The 21,355-nt window shown below is 41.7% G+C and overlaps 2 protein-coding genes across 2 annotated transcripts in view; one reads left to right on the top strand and one right to left on the bottom strand.

Moving 5' to 3' along the window:
- The window catches only part of LOC133572729 (uncharacterized), a 56,628-nt gene that overhangs the window by 20,080 nt on the left and 15,193 nt on the right, over positions 1–21,355 (bottom strand). The window contains exon 2 of the mRNA XM_061925701.1: positions 16,774–16,896. The gene's annotated coding sequence lies outside the window, so the exon portion shown is untranslated. The remainder of the gene's footprint in view (positions 1–16,773; positions 16,897–21,355) is intronic.
- Positions 1–21,355, top strand: part of LOC133572733 (protein yippee-like 2) — a 31,170-nt gene that overhangs the window by 411 nt on the left and 9,404 nt on the right. The window contains exons 2-4 of the mRNA XM_061925711.1: positions 16,620–16,851; positions 17,206–17,249; positions 17,587–17,695. Of these exons, the coding sequence (XP_061781695.1) occupies positions 16,735–16,851; positions 17,206–17,249; positions 17,587–17,695 (270 nt within the window). The 5' untranslated portion in view covers positions 16,620–16,734. The remainder of the gene's footprint in view (positions 1–16,619; positions 16,852–17,205; positions 17,250–17,586; positions 17,696–21,355) is intronic.

The raw sequence follows: 21,355 nt of genomic DNA, 5'->3' as shown, positions 1-21,355 counted from the left end.
TGCGTTGATTTTTAGTCAAACAATATTCCCAGTACCTCAATGATGTTTGTTTATTGACTCCCAAAAAAGTAACATATACGTGTTTTGCGCCATACGTGATGGTATTTTAGACTGGTGTGTTGAAACAGACGATTGGATGGCAGCCTGACTTTATATATATATATATATATATATATATATATGCATGATACATACACTTTATTATTGCGTGTTGTTTATATTGCGTCTCTCCTGAGCGCGTGCAACATGGTCCACGTGCACGCGCGTGGCCGTCGCGAACGACATTACATTAGTGATCGATCCAGGTTATCCTATAACCCTCTCACGTCACCACTCATGAGGACAGGTCACTGCAGATGCTCAAACCTGTCAGTCGGACGGTGTGTGCGTGTGTGCGTGCGTGTGTGTACGTGGGATTGCTGAGCTCAGGCATCCCTGCCATCTGGGCTCCGTGTGCATGGTGGCTGAAGTTCTGGCCCAGATAAAGTGTGCCACTGCCTGTGACCTGATTCATACAGTAGACAACACACACACACACTTTGCATGCCCTCACCTTGCTGTTCCCCAATTCACAATTTTGTGTGTTATTGATCTTGTCCAAGTTTTGGCCCGGGTGATGAGCGTTAACGCCGCTAGTTTGCAATAATTATGTTTCCTCCGTGTACAAATATCTTTATTTTGATTGTGTGACGTTTCAATACGTTGAAATTGCGATCAGACCTTATAATGGAGTCATTGTTTTGCTTGAATAGTCAAACGTTATTCTATTCTGTTCAGAATGGGCCGCAGCAGTACTCGGTTGTAATACATTTTTTTCTACCACTCGTGGCAGTAATGACGGTAGCAAACAAAACCGAGCAAGTGAAGTGAACTATATTTAGATAGCGCTTTTTCTCTACTGACGCAAAGCGCTCTACATGTGTCTGTCATCTGAGCCACGCCGCCCCAAGAGAAGTCTCGAGAAATTTTTTCAAGCACAAAAAATATGACTAAATTGGTGAAGCTGTATTTACGTTTGCACTAATTTTATTGGCAGTTTAGTTAATAAACATTCTAATTAATAAATTTGTTTATTTATTTTAGCACAACATAAGTGTACGTTAGGGTTGTACGGTATACCGGTATTGGTATACTACCGTGATACTAATGAATCATATTCGGTACTATACCGCCTCTAAAAAGTACCGATCCCCCACCCAAGTCGTGTCATTGTTGGTTTTTCGAGCAGAGGAGCAGGTTTGGCAGCGCACAATCACAGAGTACTTACAAGCAGACACAGTGTGTAGACAGAAAATGGAGAACGGACGCATTGTGGCTTAAAAACTAACGATAAAGGTGAAGTTATAACACTGAAACACCCTCAGGAAGAGGTGCTTTAAAGGGGAACATTATCACAATTTCAGAAGGGTTAAAACCATTAAAAATCAGTTCCCAGTGGCTTATTTTATTTTTCGAAGTTTTTTTTCAAAATTTTACCCATCACGCAATATCCCTAAAAAAAAGCTTCAAAGTGCCTGATTTTAACCATCGTTATAAACACCCGTCCATTTCCTGTGACGTCACATAGTGATGCCAATACAAACAAACATGGCGCATAGAACAGCAAGCTATAGCGACATTAGCTCGGATTCAGACTCGGATTTCAGCGGCTTAAGCGATTCAACAGATTACGCATGTATTGAAACGGATGGTTGTAGTGTGGAGGCAGGTAGCGAAAACGAAATTGAAGAAGAAACTAAAGCTATTGAGCCATATCGGTTTGAACCGTATGCAAGCAAAACCGACGGACACGACAGCCAGCGACACGGGAGAAAGCGAGGACGAATTCGGCGATCGCCTTCTAACCAACGATTGGTATGTGTTTGTTTGGCATTAAAGGAAACTAACAACTATGAACTAGGTTTACAGCATATGGAATACATTTGGCAACAACATGCACTTTGAGAGTGCAGACAGCCCAATTTTCATCAATTAATATATTCTGTAGACATACCCTCATCCGCTCTCTTTTCCTGAAAGCTGATCTGTCCAGTTTTGGAGTTGATGTCAGCAGGCCAGGGAAGCTAGGGTTGATATTCTTCTCTTGATCATCTTCGGTGGCATAAGGGACGGTGTGAGCCAAGACATCCAAGGGGGTTTAGCTCGCTCGTCTGCGGGAACAAACTGCCGCCATTGCTTGCCGTGCTACCGAGGTCCTTTGTCCCTGAATTGCTCACACACTCCGGCAGATTCAATGGGGGTCTGGCGGCAGATTTCTTTGACTTTATCGTTGGAAATGCATCTGCTTTGAGTGTCGCAGGATATCCACACATTCTTGCCATCTCTGTCGTAGCATAGCTTTCGTCGGTAAAGTGTGCGAAACAAACGTCCAATTTCTTGCCACTTTCGCATCTTTGGGCCACTGGTGCAACTTGAATCCGTCCCTGTTCGTGTTGTTAGACCCTCCGACAACACACCGACGAGGCATGATGTCTCCAAGGTATGGAAAACAGTCGAAAAAACGGAAAATAACAGAGCTGATTTGACTCGATGTTTGTAATGTGTTTGAGAAAATGGCGGATTGCTTCCCGATGTGACGTCACGTTGTGACGTCATCGCTCCAAGAGCGAATAATAGAAAAGCGTTTAATTCGCCAAAATTCACCCATTTAGAGTTCGGAAATCGGTTAAAAAAATATATGGTCTTTTTTCTGCAACATCAAGGTATATATTGACACTTACATAGGTCTGGTGATAATGTTCCCCTTTAAGACATGGCTAGCTAGCTAGCGGCTTAAGTCCAGCCGCAGTCGGCAGTATTTTAGCTACTTCTAAATCACTAATCCTCGCCTCCATGGCGACAAATAAAGTAAGTTTCTTACAAGTATTAGACTACACACCGTAGCTCACCGGCGTCAAAATGTAAACAAACGCCATGGGTGGATCTACATCTGACATCCACTGGAATGACACCAAGTACAGGAGCGAATCTAGTCGATACTAATATGATTACATCAATATTTTTTAGCATCACAACATTTAAAAAAAATTATATTTTGTTTATAACCTCAGGAAATATGTCCCTGGACACATGAGGACTTTGAATATGACCAATGTATAATCCTGTAACGACTTGGTATCGGATTGATACCTAAATTTGTGGTATCATCCAAAACTAATGTAAAGCATCCAAACAGAATAATAAGTGATTAATACATTTTAACAGAAGTGTAGATAGAACATGTTGAAACAGAAAGTAAGCAGATATTAACAGTTAATGAACAAGTAGAAACAATATAGAATGGAAAATGACACAATATGTTACTGCATATGTCAGCAGCTAAATTAGGAGCCTTTGTTTGCTTACTTACTACTAAAAGAAAAGTTGTCTAGTATGTTCACTATTTTATTTAAGGACATACTTGCAATAAGAAACATATGTTTAATGTACCGTGAGATTTTTTGTTGAAATAAAGCCAATAATGCAATTTTTACTGGTCTCCTTTATTTAGAAAAGTACCCAAAAGTATCGAAATGCATTTTGGTACTGGTAGCAAAATATTGGCATCGGGACAACACTAGTTTACATAAATTTATTTTTTTTGTCAGTTATTTATGAGTCCTTTCTTATGCAGTACATTTTGTTAGTACTTATCTTTCTAATCAGCCGTACATAAGCCTAAGGTTTATGTGTTAAAAATAAAAATGTATTTTTTTAAAGTGTGGCTCCCTATGTAGTGAAAAAAGTTAGGCCCGGGGGTAAAACGGGTTAAGAACCCCTGCCCTAGAGGGCCACCAAAAATATCTGTTTCTCAGCTGTGGTCCGCATGGGCTTTAGCGGTACTCAGTTGTCACACACTTTTCCACCACTTGTGGCAGTAATAACAAAATCAAACAAACAGAAGAAGTCTGGAGCTAAACTCGTAGAGAAGTTTATTAAGCGCAAAAATTATGACTATAGTGGTGAAGCTGCATTTTCATTTGCACTTTAATTTAATTGACATTTAGTTAAGAAACATGTATCTAATGTATTATTAATTTAGTTAGAATGTATTTATATTGCACTGCTTAATTGTTTGTAAACATCCATCCATTTTCTACCGCTTATTCCCTTTGGGGTCGCGGGGGGCGCTGGAGCCTATCTCAGCTACAATCGGGCGGAAGGCGGGGTACACCTCATCGCAGAGCCAACACAGACATATAATTTTAAATCAATTTCTATAAGTCCCTTCTTTTTCAGTATATTTGTATTTACTTTTGTAATCAGCCTGACCTAATCCTTGATGATAATCTTTTTGTATTTAACACATGCTCACATATCATTCTATAAGGTTTCTCCTGTTAAACTTTAAGTAGGTTAGATGTAATTATTGAATACAATTGAAATAACGAGTAAGATGACTAATTCAGTGTTAATATTTGACTGGGCTCTGAGGCCCCTCTGTAGTAGGAAAAGTTGGCCCCAAGGTCAAAAAGATTAAGAACCTCTGGTTTAGGATACACATTGGGATGGGCCGCATATCACAATATATTATTTGGCTGAAATAATAATAGACCCTTTCAAAAACGGGTTACAAAAGCTCTAAAATATCTGCTGACGTATGAGGTAACATATTGCATCATTATCTTTCTCAAAGCTATTATTAATCTACTTGCTAAATTACTGTTGATACCTGGGTAATTTCATGTTGTAACATGTTCTATCTACACTTCTGTTAAAATGTAACACGCACTTATTCTTCTGTTGTTTCAATACTTGACATTAGTTTTGGGCGATACTACACATTTGGGTATCGATCCAATACCAAGTAGTTCCAGGAGCAGTATTGGTCATACCAATGCTGATACTTCACATCTTCAAGATCATTGAGTGATTCAATTTATGATCACACTTATAATCAAACAAAAACACAGGCTGGCGATGTGACAATGTCAATCAAAGTTATTGTATTATGTCCTTGTTTCATTTTATTACATACAAAATGTATCATAAAGTCAATAGTACAAAATAACTAAAAACATGTAAAAACTACTGTTTGCACTAATTTCTAGGGTTTATTAACAATAACAAAAAACGACAAAAAAGATTTTGTGATAACAAAAACGTTTTGATCTAATCACTGTAGTAGTGACTATTATCTGATACTACTATACTTGGTATCGTTACTGTCAATATTTGTATTGGTCCGCTCACCCTTGTTTAAATTCTAGCTTAGCGGTTAGCTATGTATCCTCCTGCGGTGTGTAGGGTAGCAGGTTTATCTATGCATTCCCTTCTAGTCCTGTTTATAAACAGTAACAAAAATGACAAAAAACATTTTTTTTAATAATAAAAAATGCCTATCTAATCACTTTAGCATCGACCATATACGGATACTATATGTATCGTTACTGTTAATATTTGTATTGATGCGCCCACCTCTGTTCACATTTAAGAGCTCTAGCTTAGCGGTTAGCTCAGATTTTTTTGTATCCTCCTACGGTGTGTTTAGCTATACCTTGTGTACTATAGTCCTCCAGTGATAATAATACTTGTAAAGAAACTTACTTCAATTGCTGCCATGGAGGCGAGATTTAGTGATTTATAAGGGGCTTTGCACTGTGGAGCGACATTAGCCACTAACTCACTAGCGAGGGCACTACATTGTTTTTGATTGATTGATTGAGACATTTATTAGTAGATTGCACAGTAAAGTACATATTCCGTACAATTGAAAAGTAAATGGTAACACCCGAATAAGTTTTTTAACTTGTTTAAGTCGGGGTCCACGTTAATCAATTCATGGTACAAATATATACTATCAGCATAAGGAGGCATTTGTTCATTTGTCGCAGTCAAGTTTGCGGGACACAGCTAGAATGTGTCATCAACATGCATTATCACAAAATAACGATAGTGTTAAAAGCTCTATCGTGGGCCAAATGTGAATCATTTATATCGTATACTGTCCCTAATTACACCAGCACAGTGGTACCTCACTTTTCGTTATTAATCCATTCCCAAATGTTTACCTTTTAAACATTTACCTTTTATTGCAGACCTTTTGACAGTGATGATAGGCAAAATAAAGTAAAGGGGCTGTGAACGCCACCTTAATATTTTGCTATGACTTCTTTCTTGAATTTAATAGTGTGTCTCACCTTATTTATCAAAGTGTTGGCACTCTTGTTGTATCTAGGAACACACAGACACACGACTGTGTGCTCACAATACTTTGTTTACATCCACTGATGCAATCACACGCATCTCTTCCCAACAATCTAATAAAAACAATTAAATGTGCTAATTAGCAACACAAGCGTAAATGTGGGACTATAACAACTAATTAAATAAATACTACATAATTGATAATGAAACAAAAAATAAAAATAAATAAAATTAAATACTAGGGATGTTCGATAAAATCGTACTGCCGATATTATCGGCCGATAAATGCTTCAAAATGTAATAACGGAAATTATCGGGATCGGTTTCAAAATTATAGGTATCGGTTTCAAAAAGTGAAATTTATGACTTTTTAAAACGCCGCTGTACGGAGTGGTACACGGACGTAGGGAGAAGTACAGAGCGACAATAAACCTCAAAGGCACTGCCTTTGCGTGTCAGCCCAGTCGCATAATATCTACGGCTTTTCACACACACAAGTGAATGCAACATACTTGGTCAACAGCCATACAGGTCACACTGAGGGTGGCCGTATAAACAACTTTAACACTGTTACAAATATGCGCCACACTGTGAACCCACACCAAACAAGAATGACAAACACATTTTGGGAGAACATCCGCACCGTAACACAACAGAACAAATACCCAGAACCCCTTGCAGCAATAACTCTTCCGGGACGCTACAATATACCCCCCCCGCTACCCCCCCCCCCCCCCCCAACCCCGCCCACCTCAACCTCTCAGGGAGAGCATGTCCCAAATTCCAAGCTGCGGTTAAAAAAAAGGCAGGTTAAAAAAAATAATGCACTTTGTGACTTCAATAATAAATATGGCAGTGCCTTGTTGATACAATTTCACCCTCACCTATGAACCCACGCCAGGAAACCAGCCAAAAAAGAACAGAAAACGAAACGACATCATCTGGTACAACCCCCCATACAGCAAAAACGTCTCAACGAACATTGGACACAAATTCCTCAATCTGATTGACAAACACTTTCCCAAAGACAACAACCTAAGAAAAGTATTCAACAAGAACAACATTAAATTGAGCTACAGCTGCATGAACAATATACGACAAATCATCTCAAACCACAACAAAACAATTGCAAATGAGCCGTCGACCCCCAGTCAGAGCGACTCCAAAACCAACAAAGCATGTAACTGTCGAAAGAAACCTGATTGCCCCCTCAACGGGGGGTGCTTACAAACATCAGTTGTCTACCAATCTAAGGTAATACGCAAGGACATTAACACATCCGACACATATGTAGGATTAACCGAGGGTGAATTCAAAACCAGATGGAACAATCACAAGGCTTCTTTCAGGAACAAAAACCTGCGAAATACCACAGAACTCAGCAAACACATTTGGGACCTCAAAGACAATAATGTTGAATATTCAATAACATGGCAAATTCTTGCATCCAGCACACCTTACAATAGTGGTAATAAAAGATGCAACCTATGCTTGAAAGAGAAACTGTTTATTATTTACCGTCCAGACCTGTCATCCCTCAACAAGCGCAGCGAAATTGTAACAACATGCCGCCATAGACGGAAACACCTCCTAGGTAACACATGAGCCAATCACCACGCCCCTAGGCCAGCCTGTACCCACCCACTCTGTGCCCTATATAAACCATGGTATGCGAATGCTACCATTAAAATCTCCTGATGATTGAGGGTACCCCCCCTCATGAAACAGGCCTGTAGAGATGAAATAGTCTTGTGATTTTTTTCCCACACATACATATATTGCGCTCTACTACGGTATCGAGCACTATTTTTTGGATAACCTTATTAAGACATATATATATATATATATATATATACATACACATACATACATACATATATTATTATATATGTATGTATATATATATACAAAATTAGTCAAAGCTAGCATGCTAATGGTACCATGTTTACATGCTAACTCTGGAATGCTAACAGATAGCATAACCACCAAAATATATGACTTTGAGGTGTAAACATGCTTATATGCCAAGAAATGTGCAGAGTTTGAAAAAATATTTTTAAAAGGGGAAAACATCTCCTTGGAAATGTGTAATTCTTGGAAATGTGAGATTTTTTGGAGAAAAACAAAATGGTGGCACAGGTGTCATGAACGAGACAAACTTTTTGAAAGTGGAATGGTTGAATAGGATGAAAAATGTCTGAAGTTATGCGTTAACGTTAGCATGTCAACAGCTCACATGCGTCGATTACCAAAATATATGTGCCTGCAAAGACAGCATGCACATGTGCTAACGTTAACATGCTAAAAATTGAAATGTTTTTCTTCTTTACCTGTGAATTGAACACCATTTGGACACACCTTCTCATTCAATGCGTTTTCTTTATTTTCATAACTATTTACATTGTAGATTGTCACTGAAGGCATCAGAACTTTGAATGAACACATGTGGAGTTATGTACTTAACAAAAAAAAGGTGAAATAACTGAAAACATGTTTTTTATTACAATTTCTTCAAAATAGCCACCCTTTGCTCTGATTACTGCTTTGCACACTCTTGGCATTCTCTCGATGAGCTTCAAACACACCTGTGAAGTGAAAACCATTTCAGGTGACTACCTCTTCAAGCTCATCGAGAGAATGCCAAGAGTGTGCAAAGCAGTAATCAGAGCAAAGGGTGGCTATTTTGAAGAAATTAGAAAATAAAACATGTTTTCAGTTATTTCACCTTTTTTTGTTAAGTACATAACTCCACGTGTTCATCCATAGTTTTGATGCCTTCAGTGACAATCTACAATTTAAATAGTCATGATGAGCATTTTGAAAGTGGAATGGTTTGAATCGGATGAAAAAATGTGGAAAAAGAAGGCAGACGAAAATAGGCGGAATAATAATTACAATATACTATATACAGTACGTGCGAATGCTGGAAAGCATAATGTTTGTTTGTGTCTTCTCTGTGAGAAAATAAGCATTCTTTTGCATAAAATGAAGACACAACATGACGCACACACGTGTAGGATTCAGCAGCCTTGCTTTATCGGTGAGATTTGATAAGTGATGTCATGCCGCTGAACGCTGGCGGTGGTAACACTGATTGTGGAAGAAGATGAAAGTAGGATTAGTGCTGAATGGACGTTGTGTGCAGCGTTAGACGCACACCGCCACGTCCCCCTATCTTGCCGTCCCCGTTTGACTCGCCTCCCTCGCGTTGCCCTCGTTCGCCGTCCACAAACGGCAGCGACGACGGCGGCAGCATCAGTGGGTTACATAACAAAGGTTTTTTTGTTGGGGGTATACAAGGGGCTTTTTCGGCTGGTGAGGCTCGTGGCACGTAGCCCTTTGTGATGACACTCCGAAATGACCAGAACGGGCAGCTCGGTGACCTCAAACGACGTGCGACAGGACTGATGAATAGACAGTGGCAGCGAGGGGAGAGAAAAAAATGCATAGAATTGCGCGGCGAGGCCCTTTAGGCACAGATGAGGAGACGTCACAGGCAGGCAGAGCAAAAGAGAAAGTGATAAAATAAATAAACACTGATAACGCACACAGTGTGCTTGTGTTTGTTAGCCGTGCCACCTTTGATTACGTCTACTGCTGCTCATCAATCATCCAATCTCTTCTTCCGTGTCATGTCAAGCAGCATCGTACCTTTTTAAAAGCTACTCTGCAATTTCATTTGCCGCTGAGGCTGGGAAACTGTCCTAACTTAATCATTCTTGAACTGGAGCCTATGGCCGAGAGGCGGGCTATACCCTGGACAGATCACCTGTCAATCTCAGGCCCCCCAATTCCTTCACGTTTCTGCAAATGTTTTCTAATATCCAGTAGAGGCCAAAAGTTGGGACACACCTTCTCATTCAATGCGTTTTCTTTATTTTCATGACTATTTACATTGTAGATTGTCACTGAAGGCATCAAAATTATGAATGAACACATGTGGAGTTATGTACTTAACAAAAAAAAGGTGAAATAACTGAAAACATGTTTTTTATTTTAATTTCTTCAAAATAGCCACACTCTTGGCATTCTCTCGATGAGCTTCAAACACACCTGTGAAGTGAACACCATTTCAGGTGACTGCCTCTTTAAGCTCATTGAGAGAATGCAAAGAGTGTGCAAAGCAGTAATCAGAGCAACGTGTGGCTATTTTGAAGAAATTCGAATATAAAACGTGTTTTCAGTCATTTCACCTTTTTTTGTTAAGTACATAACTCCACATGTTCATTTTTTAAAGTTTTGATGCCTTCAGTGACAACCTACAATGTAAATAGTCATGAAAATAAAGAAAACGCATTGAATGAGGAGAAGGTGTGTCCAAACTTTTGGCCTGTACTGTATGTTCTAGTCTGTGATGAGGTGGCGACTTGTCCAGGGTGTACGCCGCCTTCCGCCCGATTGCAGTTGAGATAGGCTCCAGCACCCTCCGCGACCCCAAAAAGGGACAAGCAGTAGGAAATGGATGGATGGATGGATGGATGCTCTAGTGGTCTAACGATTTGTTTTAACGATGATTCGATTCGATTCATAATTTGGGGTTACTGATCAATTTCAGGAACGATAGTAGTTTTTTAGAACTATACAATTCCGTGAGTTAAAATCGATTCAGTAACTTTTTAGCAAAATAAGTCAACCTGTATGACTGTGAAATAAATACGGAATACTGAACTCTGCCGGTGAAGTTTCTTATATTCCTGTTATTTCTTGTTGGGGAATTACCGTATTTTCTGGACCATAAGGCGCACTGCCGATGAACGGGTCTATTCAGGTCTTTTTTCATACAAACGCACATTAAAAGGGTCACATTATGATTTGTTTCTAAATTCAAAACACTTCCTTGTGATCTACATAACATATAATGGTGGTTCCTTGGTCAAAAGATTATGTTTTACAGACCATCTTCTAGTCGCTTTCTGACAGTCGCTTCAGGATGCGCCGTTTTGTGGGCGGTCTTATTTACGTGGCTCACCTTCGACAGCGTCTTATCCCCGTCGTCTTTGTTGTAGCGGTGTAGCGTGCAAGGACGGGAGTGGAAGAAGTGTCAAAAGATGGAACTAACTGTTTAAATGACATTCAGACTTTACTTAAATCAACAACGGAGCAGCATCTTCTCACCCATGGCTCACTAGTGCAACAAAGTCGGAAATGTGTCCTGTGAAAAAACATCCAACCGGAACTCTCTAATAACTAAAGTTCCGTGGGTGAATTATAGTAGTTTTTAGCGCTTCCATAGCGAGATATAAGTTAGAGCCTTACGCTAATTTATATTAGAAATGGCAACAGCAAACGGGGAATGCCCCATTACAAGAAGATAGTGAAATAGAAGAAGCTTATCGACTACGGCATCGGCACGGACCACAGTGTGCAAATTTTCAGGACGTATGCAGATCTCAAATACACATCAGCAGGTACCAGAAGGTAAGAAAAGTTGGTTTTGCATAATATTGTGACACAAGACGCCAGATAATATGTCTGCTAATGGGTGCCATTTTGCGGTCCTTATACACACGCCATAGTAATACTTGTATCTCTGACTACGGTAGCCGTAATGGGCCGACAATCCATCAAGCGGTGCGGCTTCAAAGTCGTACTAAAACATTTTGACAGATCTTTGAGTGCCGTGTGTAATGTTCTTTATTATCAATGGAACATTTCAAGTTTTTGTGTTGTTTGCTGGCGTCATATTGCAGTCTACCCGTATCTCTCATGTGTGACTATCATCTACTGGTCACACTTATCATTAAATCATGTACCAAATAAAATTGCTTCGAGGTCGGTAAGTACAACCAGAATGATTCCGTACATTAGGCGCACCGGGTTATAAGGCGCACTGTCGATTTTTGAGAAAATTAGAGGATTTTAAGTGTGCCTTGTAGTCCGAAAAATGTATTAATTAATTATGGATACAAACAAGCAAGTAAACAATAATTAATGGGTAAAACATTCACATCCTGATATCAAATTGGCACATCTCTAGAAGTCTTTATAGGAGATCAGACGTTCTTCCAAAGGGCTTGGCTCCAATAAGTTTCCATGCGACTCAAATTCTGTATGGAGTAGCTTTTTCGTAGTGAAAAAGTTTGATGAGAGACATTATTGCCACCTGTAGGACACAGATGTTTTCGACACATCTAAGATCTCAGGGAAGCTGGTTTTTGGCATAAGGCGAATACCACCAATGACTGTTCAACTGTCAGTCACAGATGGGACATTGAGAGGGGAATCAATTACACTACCATTTTGGTAAGCATGTATTTTTAGAAGTCAGGTCACATTGTTGTCAGCACACTGGTTAAGCTTGCCCAGGTGTCCGTCTCTTCAGCAATATTCTTCCTTAGACCTTTCGAAACCACATGAGCATAAAGTAGCAGTGATCGATGCTGTCGATAACTAGTATGGTATCTGTATATAAACAATGCCAAAGTGATTAGATCAATATTTTACATTTTAACATTTTTTTTAGGGTTTTTGTCAAGGAGTAAGTCTCTGGATACAAGAAGGCTTTGAAGGCAACACCCAAAAGATTTTAGTTCTATAATCTATTGTCAAAGTATCGGATTGGAACTTGAAATCGGATCGGATCTAAGGCCAAAAATGTTGATCGAGACATGTCTAGTTTATTCACACGTTTATTCAGGCATTATTCACTGAGAAATAAGTAAAAAGCGGAAAAACGCATTCTGAACACCACTTTTATATATTCATATTAACAAATGTAATGGTTACCATTGGGTTAGTTTTTTTTTTTCTATGAAAATTAGTGGTATTTAAATATTGACTTGAGCTTGTACACAACAAAAAAGAGCTGACAAAATATAAGATAAAAAGACTAGATTTTAGGAAAAAAAATACTAAAAACTACAGAAATTATTTGTCCATGCAGCTAGTTAATTTTAATTGATAACACATCCTGAATTAAGAATTGTACACATAGTAATTATCAGGACTTTTAAGATAGAAATGTATTTCATTCTGAAAACAAGCATTATTCATCTTGCAATACTTAAGTTTAAGCATCCTCTGGAAATTGCAGAATATTTAAACAAGATTTTTTGTTATGTGGAGATTTGAATAGTTATTTTCTCAATTTTAACATTTTTAAACTAGATTAAACAACATATAATTATCCATGCTAAAATTAAGATTATGATGTAAAGCCAATGGCTAAAAATAACCAAACAGCTCTTAAAACTAGGGACATTTCTCGAAATAAAATTTTACATTTTAGCAAGTGGCAAATAATTTACAATGTAACCCAAATCATATCTCAAATCAATGATCCCAATTGAAATTAATTGAAATTCCATTATTCCTTTCTGGGCCCGGAAAACAACATTTACTACAACATAATAATAATCTAACATGCTTTTTAATAAGAGAAACCAACTTTTACATACTGGAAAAACAAAGTTTAGACTTTTTAACTACCGTAACTATATAGCGAGTGAGACACCAGATGTATTGGTTGGCGCTTGTAGGGTTCACTGTGACATTTACTACACCAACTAGTTAATGAGGAGGCTGGTAACCCGATTTTTTGCTCTCAACTCAAACATGACAGCTTGTATCCCAAAATCGAGTTACCACTATTACATACACTACTATCATAAATGGAAGCTTAATCATTACTGTTCATTAGAAACAATCATAATGCAGACCAGTAAAAATATCCTTCTTGTGTTCCTTGGAATGACAGCTCTTGTTCCATTCAGAGCTATTCAATAGCTTTTTCAGATGGCTACCTAAAGACTGACAGGAAGGAGACAACAAAGTAAATAGTGCTGCATGTTGTGACTCTCATTAGTGGAATTTGATTTAAATATCCTACTTCATTTAAATCCACATTTCAGCCTCACTACACTTACAGTACATTACTATTATGGATGTAACAATAAATGGTTTTATTGATAACCGAGGTAAAACCCCCAACGGTTAGTAATACTGTTTTAAATTAAAGTGATGGAAAACCGTGATTGATAACTGCACATTAAAAACTCACTGGTGCCAGCTCGCTAGCTTAAATGATAACATGAAAACAAGAGCTATTAATGTTTTTCCTCGTTAAAAACAACATACCCCAATCTAAAATTATATAAACGCATTGCTGTCTGAGCAAATAGGATATTTAAATGTGCACATTGAACCTACAAGCACTGCTCTCTTACAACAGAGTGATTGTTCTATACTCAGAGGAATACGAGACTGAGGTGTTTTTACAGTGCGTGTGAGGACCATTGAACAGAGTAGGACGCCACAACGTCAGCCAGAAATGATAGATGATAATAATAGATTTTATTTGATATGCACTTTTTATTTAAATACATTTTAAAGTGCTACAGTACAAACCAATATTTAAAATAATGGGTTTTATAAGAGTGGGTCTATTTATTTTTGTTATTTAAAAAATTACATTGGTAAAAATATTTCAGTGTGTGTACATAAGTACTTTTTGAGCGCATTCTATAATACCGCGATAATAATGTTAACCGTGATAATTTTGGTCAGGATAACCGTGATTTAAAATTTTCATATCGTTATCTCCCTAAATACTACTTAAAAATCAGAAAATTAAAAATATTTTTGGAATATAAAACATATAGGTGAACTAACAGGTGCCTGAATAGTAAGTTTGGAAATATTACAGCTGAGATTTAATAGCCACATAAACACTTGTTTAGTTCAAGAGAGCTATCTATGTAGTTTTTGACATGTGGCCAGAACTTACTTCCATCCACCACTGAAATAGTCCAGGCCAGCTCACTAATCTTCTAAGTCAACCATGCGCAGCAACACACGTATTTGAAGGGCTCTGTCTGTTTGGTATCATGGAGCGAGTGCAGCACGAGGCTCACAGTAGAGTTAGGTTAAGGAGATTAACTCAACAGCCTTGGACTGTAGACTTCCATGCATGCTCGCGCTGCAGCCTGCCTGCGTCCGGTTGGGTAAAGACAAAGAGTGCCTGCAACTGAGGACAAACGCCCCAATGCAGCTGTTTCAGTAGTCCTGTGTGATCCCATCTGGCTCCACCACTCTGGTGGGAGCTGATGGTCTGAAAGTGAGTTGAGCCTTCAGGATTTCCTCAATGTTTTCATCTTAAAACCTAGAGTAGGGTATGCATCATTTTTAAGACATGCGTTTGGCCAGCAGTTGGCAATGTTACTGAGTAAAGTAACACAGTGCATGTGTCATCCTTTATTGAAAACCATTTGAATTGCTGTTGTCTGCGTTTACATGGGTGATGTACATATGTCAAATTGGAAACCTGCATTTACTCTTTTTGAGAGTTTTGCAGAAGACTAACAGTGTTTCTTTACAAAGTTCAATTTGGAGATGTCTTTCGGCTTTTATATATAATCTTCCATCTTGGTGGTCACATTCATTCAGCAAAACATTAATATTCATTAATTGTTTTTGTTTGTGTAAACTATGTTTTTTAAACAAAATCTACTGGCTTCCTATGTGAAAAACGATGGTAGCTCACGTATGCCACACAAATGTATACTGACTCAGTGTGTGTGGCGACTGAGGGTACTACAGCACCTCTCAGTATGATTTTCCTGTATTTATAGTCCTATAAGCAAGAATATTGCTGTCACACTTAAATTAAATGCATTACACAGGCCGTAGATTCTACACTGTAGAAAGTCATGGTGTAAAATTGTTTCAAGAAATGTTATATTAGAGACATTGCTGACAAACAGAAATAGCCACTCCCTTAGCCAGCAGCGCGCTTAAGCAAACAGGAAATACTCGCTTACTCACTGAATGAGAAAAGGAATACTACACACTCCCTCGTCTGGTTTCTATGATAATTCATTCGGTGCACTCAGGACATGGCACATTACACAAAAATATTCATATTTACTTCCTGCACTCTATACGATAAGGAAATGGGAAAATAGCAATTTTTGAAAAATGCAAATGGTAAAAATGATTTCAATCACACAAAAATACTTTTATAACACAGTTTTTTTTTAAATGAATTATTTGTTTTTAAAATTGTTAATCAAAACAAGTGAGGCTCTGCCTTACCTGTCTACCCTGACCATACTTCCCTGCTAAAATCTATTTGTGGTGGTGGGTTGCGGAAGGTGGGCCTCATTGTATTGCAATCACGCATGTATTTTTTTTAAAAGGCTGGGAAAAAAAGCTTGCAGGTTACGCCATGTGTTTTTGCTCTATTTTTAAATTTTCTACATAAAATAACACGCATAAAATAATCTGCAAATGGCCCCTGGGCCGCCCTTTAAACACCCTTTGTTTACGTACGGCATCAAAACAACACAACTTTTGTTGTCAGTTTTAGAAACAGTGTTGCATAAACTGTCCTTTAAATGTTAAAAACGCATCCCAGAGCCTCAGTAAAATGCCAAATGCTTTAAGCTGCCCTCGGCTGCTCCGTCAACAGTTCCAGAGTCTACAAACTCACTCTAAGGAGGCGACTGTTATGCAACCACGGAACCATGAGCTCTTTCATTTCTGCCTGTGCTCAGGTGTTTACCTCCCGACCCACCGCCCACCACGGCCCTCACCTGTGTGTTGCGGTGCTTCCCTTGTGAGCCGACCTGGGCCGGCAGTCCCTTTTTGCACCGCCCGCCTACTCCGCCCATGGTCAGAATGACGCGCTCCAAGACTTTTCAGGCTTACCTGCCGAGCTGCCACCGGACCTACAGCTGCATCCACTGCCGGGCCCACCTGGCAAACCATGACGAGCTCATATCCAAGGTAACGGGCAGGCCACAGCGGCACCTGGGTTGCATTTTGTGGACACTTAGAAAAGAAAGAGGAAAAAGTAGAGTCAACAGATGTGCTTCATGCGTTCCAACTTCACTTTTTCACAGGCTTTTATTAGAAACAATAAACACAGTAGACCGAGGATGACTGTTATACGTCTGTCAGTTTCTCTCCTTATAGTCTAAGACAGTTACAACAGTAGGAATTAATCACTTTGTCCGCGTGCAATAAAAACAACACTCACCGAGCGCACATTTGTTGATAAATGACCTAAACTAAACTGCTCCTTCATTCATATAAAAGTGTTGCAGCCCTCGTCATGTTGCTTTCTTCTTGTCTCTGCAGTCGTTCCAGGGCAGCCAGGGCAGAGCCTACCTGTTCAACTCAGTGTGAGTGTCCCATCTTTTGTTCTTTGTTCCCTCCACCTGTTTTCAATTTGGCTGGTCGGAAACAAGCTTCCCATGCACGCTACCCTCAGGAGACGAGGATTTTCCATACAGTGTTGTTGCATATTGTTTCTCTATGTTGGTACGTAGTTCTTTTAGTAGACTGAGCCAGTGAATGCCTGTGTGTGTGGGGGGGGGGGCTGTTAGAGTCAATGCTTGCCAGTTCTGTATGGTCTGAGAGTGAGTAGGTGGGATTCAGTGACTCACTCTGAGCACGTTGTACTGAAAACCAAGCATGTTCAAGTCTCATGTTTCTCTGTACCCATTCTTGCTCTTTCAGGGTGAATGTAGGGTGTGGTCCTGCAGAGGAGAGAGTTCTGCTCACAGGCCTCCACGCCGTAGCAGATATCTACTGTGAGAACTGCAAGACCACGCTGGGCTGGAAATATGTAAGTGTCCTTGAGTGATTTGCAGCACCGCACACAAACGGCTTCAAAAGGTTGCTGGATGATTAACAGCCCCGTCCTAATTTTATTTGCGCCTCCTATTAAATTTGGACCTCAGTTCAGCTGTAGGCAGCTTTCAGTAGTAGAAATGATGCAGCTTTATTTAACTTAGAGGGTGGGGAAAAAAAGTATGACATTTAACTTAAATGAAACATGTGGCCTTTAACGACAACAATATGAAAAGGCCTTCTTCCTAGTGAACTTCAGTACTTTCTCACTAAATCAAACTAAATCAAACACTTCTTTTTATAGTCACACATCAAAACAAGGCCATTTGAACGAATCAGTAAATGTGTAAGTTTGGTAAGATCTCAGCCAATTCATGTTGCCAAAATAATTGTTTTTGTCTATTTTAATCTACAATTTATTTTTGTGCTGAAAGGGCCCATAGATTCCAGATACCGAAATTACACTGACACATTTTTTATTTATTTTTTGCTCCTGAAAATTAATCTGGAAGTAATTTCCCATAGTATCAATTAGTTTAATAAAAAACAAGGACCCAGATTTCCCTCGCCCGGACGCGGGTCACCGGGGCCCCCCTCTGGAGCCAGGCCCGGAGGTGGGGCACGATGGCGAGCGCCTGGTGGCCGGGCCTGTCCCCATGGGGCCCGGCCGGGCACAGCCCGAAGAGGCAACGTGGGTCCCCCCTCCAATGGGCTCACCTCCCATAGCAGGGGTCATAGAGGTCGGGTGCGATGTGAGCTGGGCGGAAGCCGAAGGCAGGGCACTTGGCGGTCCGATCCTCGGCTACAGAAGCTAGCTCTTGGGACGTGGAACGTCACCTCGCTGGGGGGGAAGGAGCCTGAGCTAGTGCGCAAAGTGGAGAAGTTCCGGCTATAGTCGGACTCACTTCGACGCACAGCAAGGGCTCTGGAACCAGTTCTCTCGAGAGGGGCTGGACTCTCTTCCACTCTGGCGTTGCCGGCAGTGAGAGGCGACGGGCTGGGGTGGCAATTCTTGTTTCCCCCCGGCTCAGAGCCTGTACGTTGGAGTTCAACCCGGTGGACGAGAGGGTAGCTTCCCTCCGCCTTCAGGTGGGGGAACGGGTCCTGACTATGGTTTGCGCTTACGCGCCAAACCGCAGTTCAGAGTACCCACCCTTTTTGGATTCACTCGAGGGAGTACTTGAGAGTGCTCCCCCGGGTGATTCCCTCGTGCTACTGGGGGACTTCAATGCTCATGTTGGCAACGACAGTGAAACCTGGAGAGGCGTGATTGGGAAGAATGGCTGCCCGGATCTGAACCCGAGCGGTGTTTTGTTATTAGACTTTTGTGCCCGACACAGATTGTCCATAACGAACACCATGTTCAAACATAAGGGTGTCCATATGTGCACTTGGCACCAGGACACCCTAGGCCGCAGTTCCATGATCGACTTTGTAGTTGTGTCATCGGATTTGCGGCCTCATGTTTTGGACACTCGGGTGAAGAGAGGGGCGGAGCTTTCTACCGATCACCACGTGGTGGTGAGTTGGCTGCGATGGTGGGGGAGGATGCCGGACAGACCTGGCAGGCCCAAACGCATTGTGAGGGTTTGCTGGGAATGTCTGGCAGAGTCTCCTGTCAGAGAGAGTTTCAATTCCCACCTCCGGAACGACTTTGAACATGTCACGAGGGAGGTGCTGGACATTGAGTCCGAATGGACCATGTTCCGCGCCTCTATTGTCGAGGCGGCTGATTGGAGCTGTGGCCGCAAGGTAGTTGGTGCTTGTCGTGGCGGTAATCCTAGAACCCGTTGGTGGACACCGGCGGTGATGGATGCCGTCAAGCTGAAGAAGGAGTCCTATCGGGTTCTTTTGGCTCATAGGACTCCTGAGGCAGCGGACAGGTACCGACAGGCCAAGCGGTCTGCGACTTCAGCGGTCGCATAGGCAAAAACTCGGACATGGGAGGAGTTCGGGGAAGCCATGGAAAACGACTTCCGGACGGCTTCGAAGCAATTCTGGACCACCAGCCGCCGCCTCAGGAAGGGGAAGCAGTGCAGTGTCAACACCGTGTATGGTGGGGATGGTGCTCTGCTGACCTCGACTGCGGATGTTGTGGATCGGTGGAGAGAATACTTCAAAGACCTCCTCAATCCTACCAGCACATCTTCCTATGAGGAAGCAGGGCCTGTGGAATCTGAGGTGGGCTCTCCTATTTCTGGGGACTGAGGTTGCCGAGGTAGTTAAAAAGCTCCTCGGTGGCAAGGCCCCGGGGGTGGATGAGAACCGCCCGGAGTTCCTTAAGGCTCTGGATGTTGTGGGGCTGTCTTGGTTGACAAGACTCTGCAACATCGCGTGGACATCGGGGGCGGTACCTCTGGATTGGCAGACCGGGGTGGTGGTTCCTCTCTTTAAGAAGGGGAACCGGAGGGTGTGTTCCAACTATCGTGGGATCACACTCCTCAGCCTTCCCGGTAAGGTCTATTCAGGTGTACTGGAGAGGAGGCTACGCCGGATAGTCGAACCTCGGATTCAGGAGGAACAGTGTGGTTTTCGTCCTGGTCGTGGAACTGTGGACCAGCTCTATACTCTCGGCAGGGTCCTTGAGGGTGCATGGGAGTTTGCCCAACCAGTCTACATGTGCTTTGTGGACTTGGAGAAGGCATTCGACCGTGTACACCGGGAAGTCCTGTGGGGAGTGCTCAGAGAGTATGGGGTAACGGACTGTCTTATTGTGGCAGTTCGCTCCCTGTATAATCAGTGTCAGAGCTTGGTCCGCATTGCCGGTAGTAAGTCGGACACGTTTCCAGTGAGGGTTGGACTCCGCCAAGGCTGCCCTTTGTCACCGATTCTGTTCATAACCTTTATGGACAGAATTTCTAGGCGCAGTCAGGGCGTTGAGGGTATCTGGTTTGGTGGCTGCAGGATTAGGTCTCTGCTATTTGCAGATGATGTTTGTCCTGATGGCTTCCTCCGGCCAAGATCTTCAGCTCTCACTGGATCGGTTCGCAGCCGAGTGTGAAGCGACTGGGATGGGAATCAGCACCTCCAAGTCCGAGTCCATGGTTCTCTCCCGGAAAAGGGTGGAGTGCCATCTCCGGGTTGGGGAGGAGATCTTGTCCCAAGTGGAGGAGTTCAAGTACCTCGGAGTCTTGTTCACGAGTGGGGGAAGAGTGGATCGTGAGATCGACAGGCGGATCGGTTCGATGTCTTCAGTAATGCAGACACTGTATCGATCCGTTGTAGTGAAGAAGGAGCTGAGCCGGAAGGCAAAGCTCTCGATTTACCGGTCGATCTACGTGCCCATCCTCACCTATGGTCATGAGCTTTGGGTCATGACCGAAAGGACAAGATCACGGGTACAAGCGGCCGAAATGAGTTTCCTCCGCCGAGTGGCGGGGCTCTCCCTTGGAGATAGGGTGAGAAGCTCTGTCATTCGGGGGGAGCTCAAAGTAAAGCCGCTGCTCCTCCACATCGAGAGGAGCCAGATGAGGTGGTTCGGGCATCTGGTCAGGATGCCACCCGAACGCCTCCCTAGGAAGGTGTTTCGGGCACGTCCGACCGGTAGGAGGCCACGGGGAAGACCCAGGACACGCTGGGAAGACTATCTCTCCCGGCTGGCCTGGGAACGCCTCGGGATCCCCCGGGAGGAGCTGGACGAAGTGGCTGGGGAGAG

This window comes from Nerophis lumbriciformis, linkage group LG30 (assembly GCF_033978685.3).
Source record: "Nerophis lumbriciformis linkage group LG30, RoL_Nlum_v2.1, whole genome shotgun sequence".
Taxonomy (NCBI): Eukaryota; Metazoa; Chordata; class Actinopteri; order Syngnathiformes; family Syngnathidae; genus Nerophis; species Nerophis lumbriciformis.
Note: the sequence above shows the minus strand (reverse complement) of the source record. Positions and strands in the feature narration are given on the sequence as shown.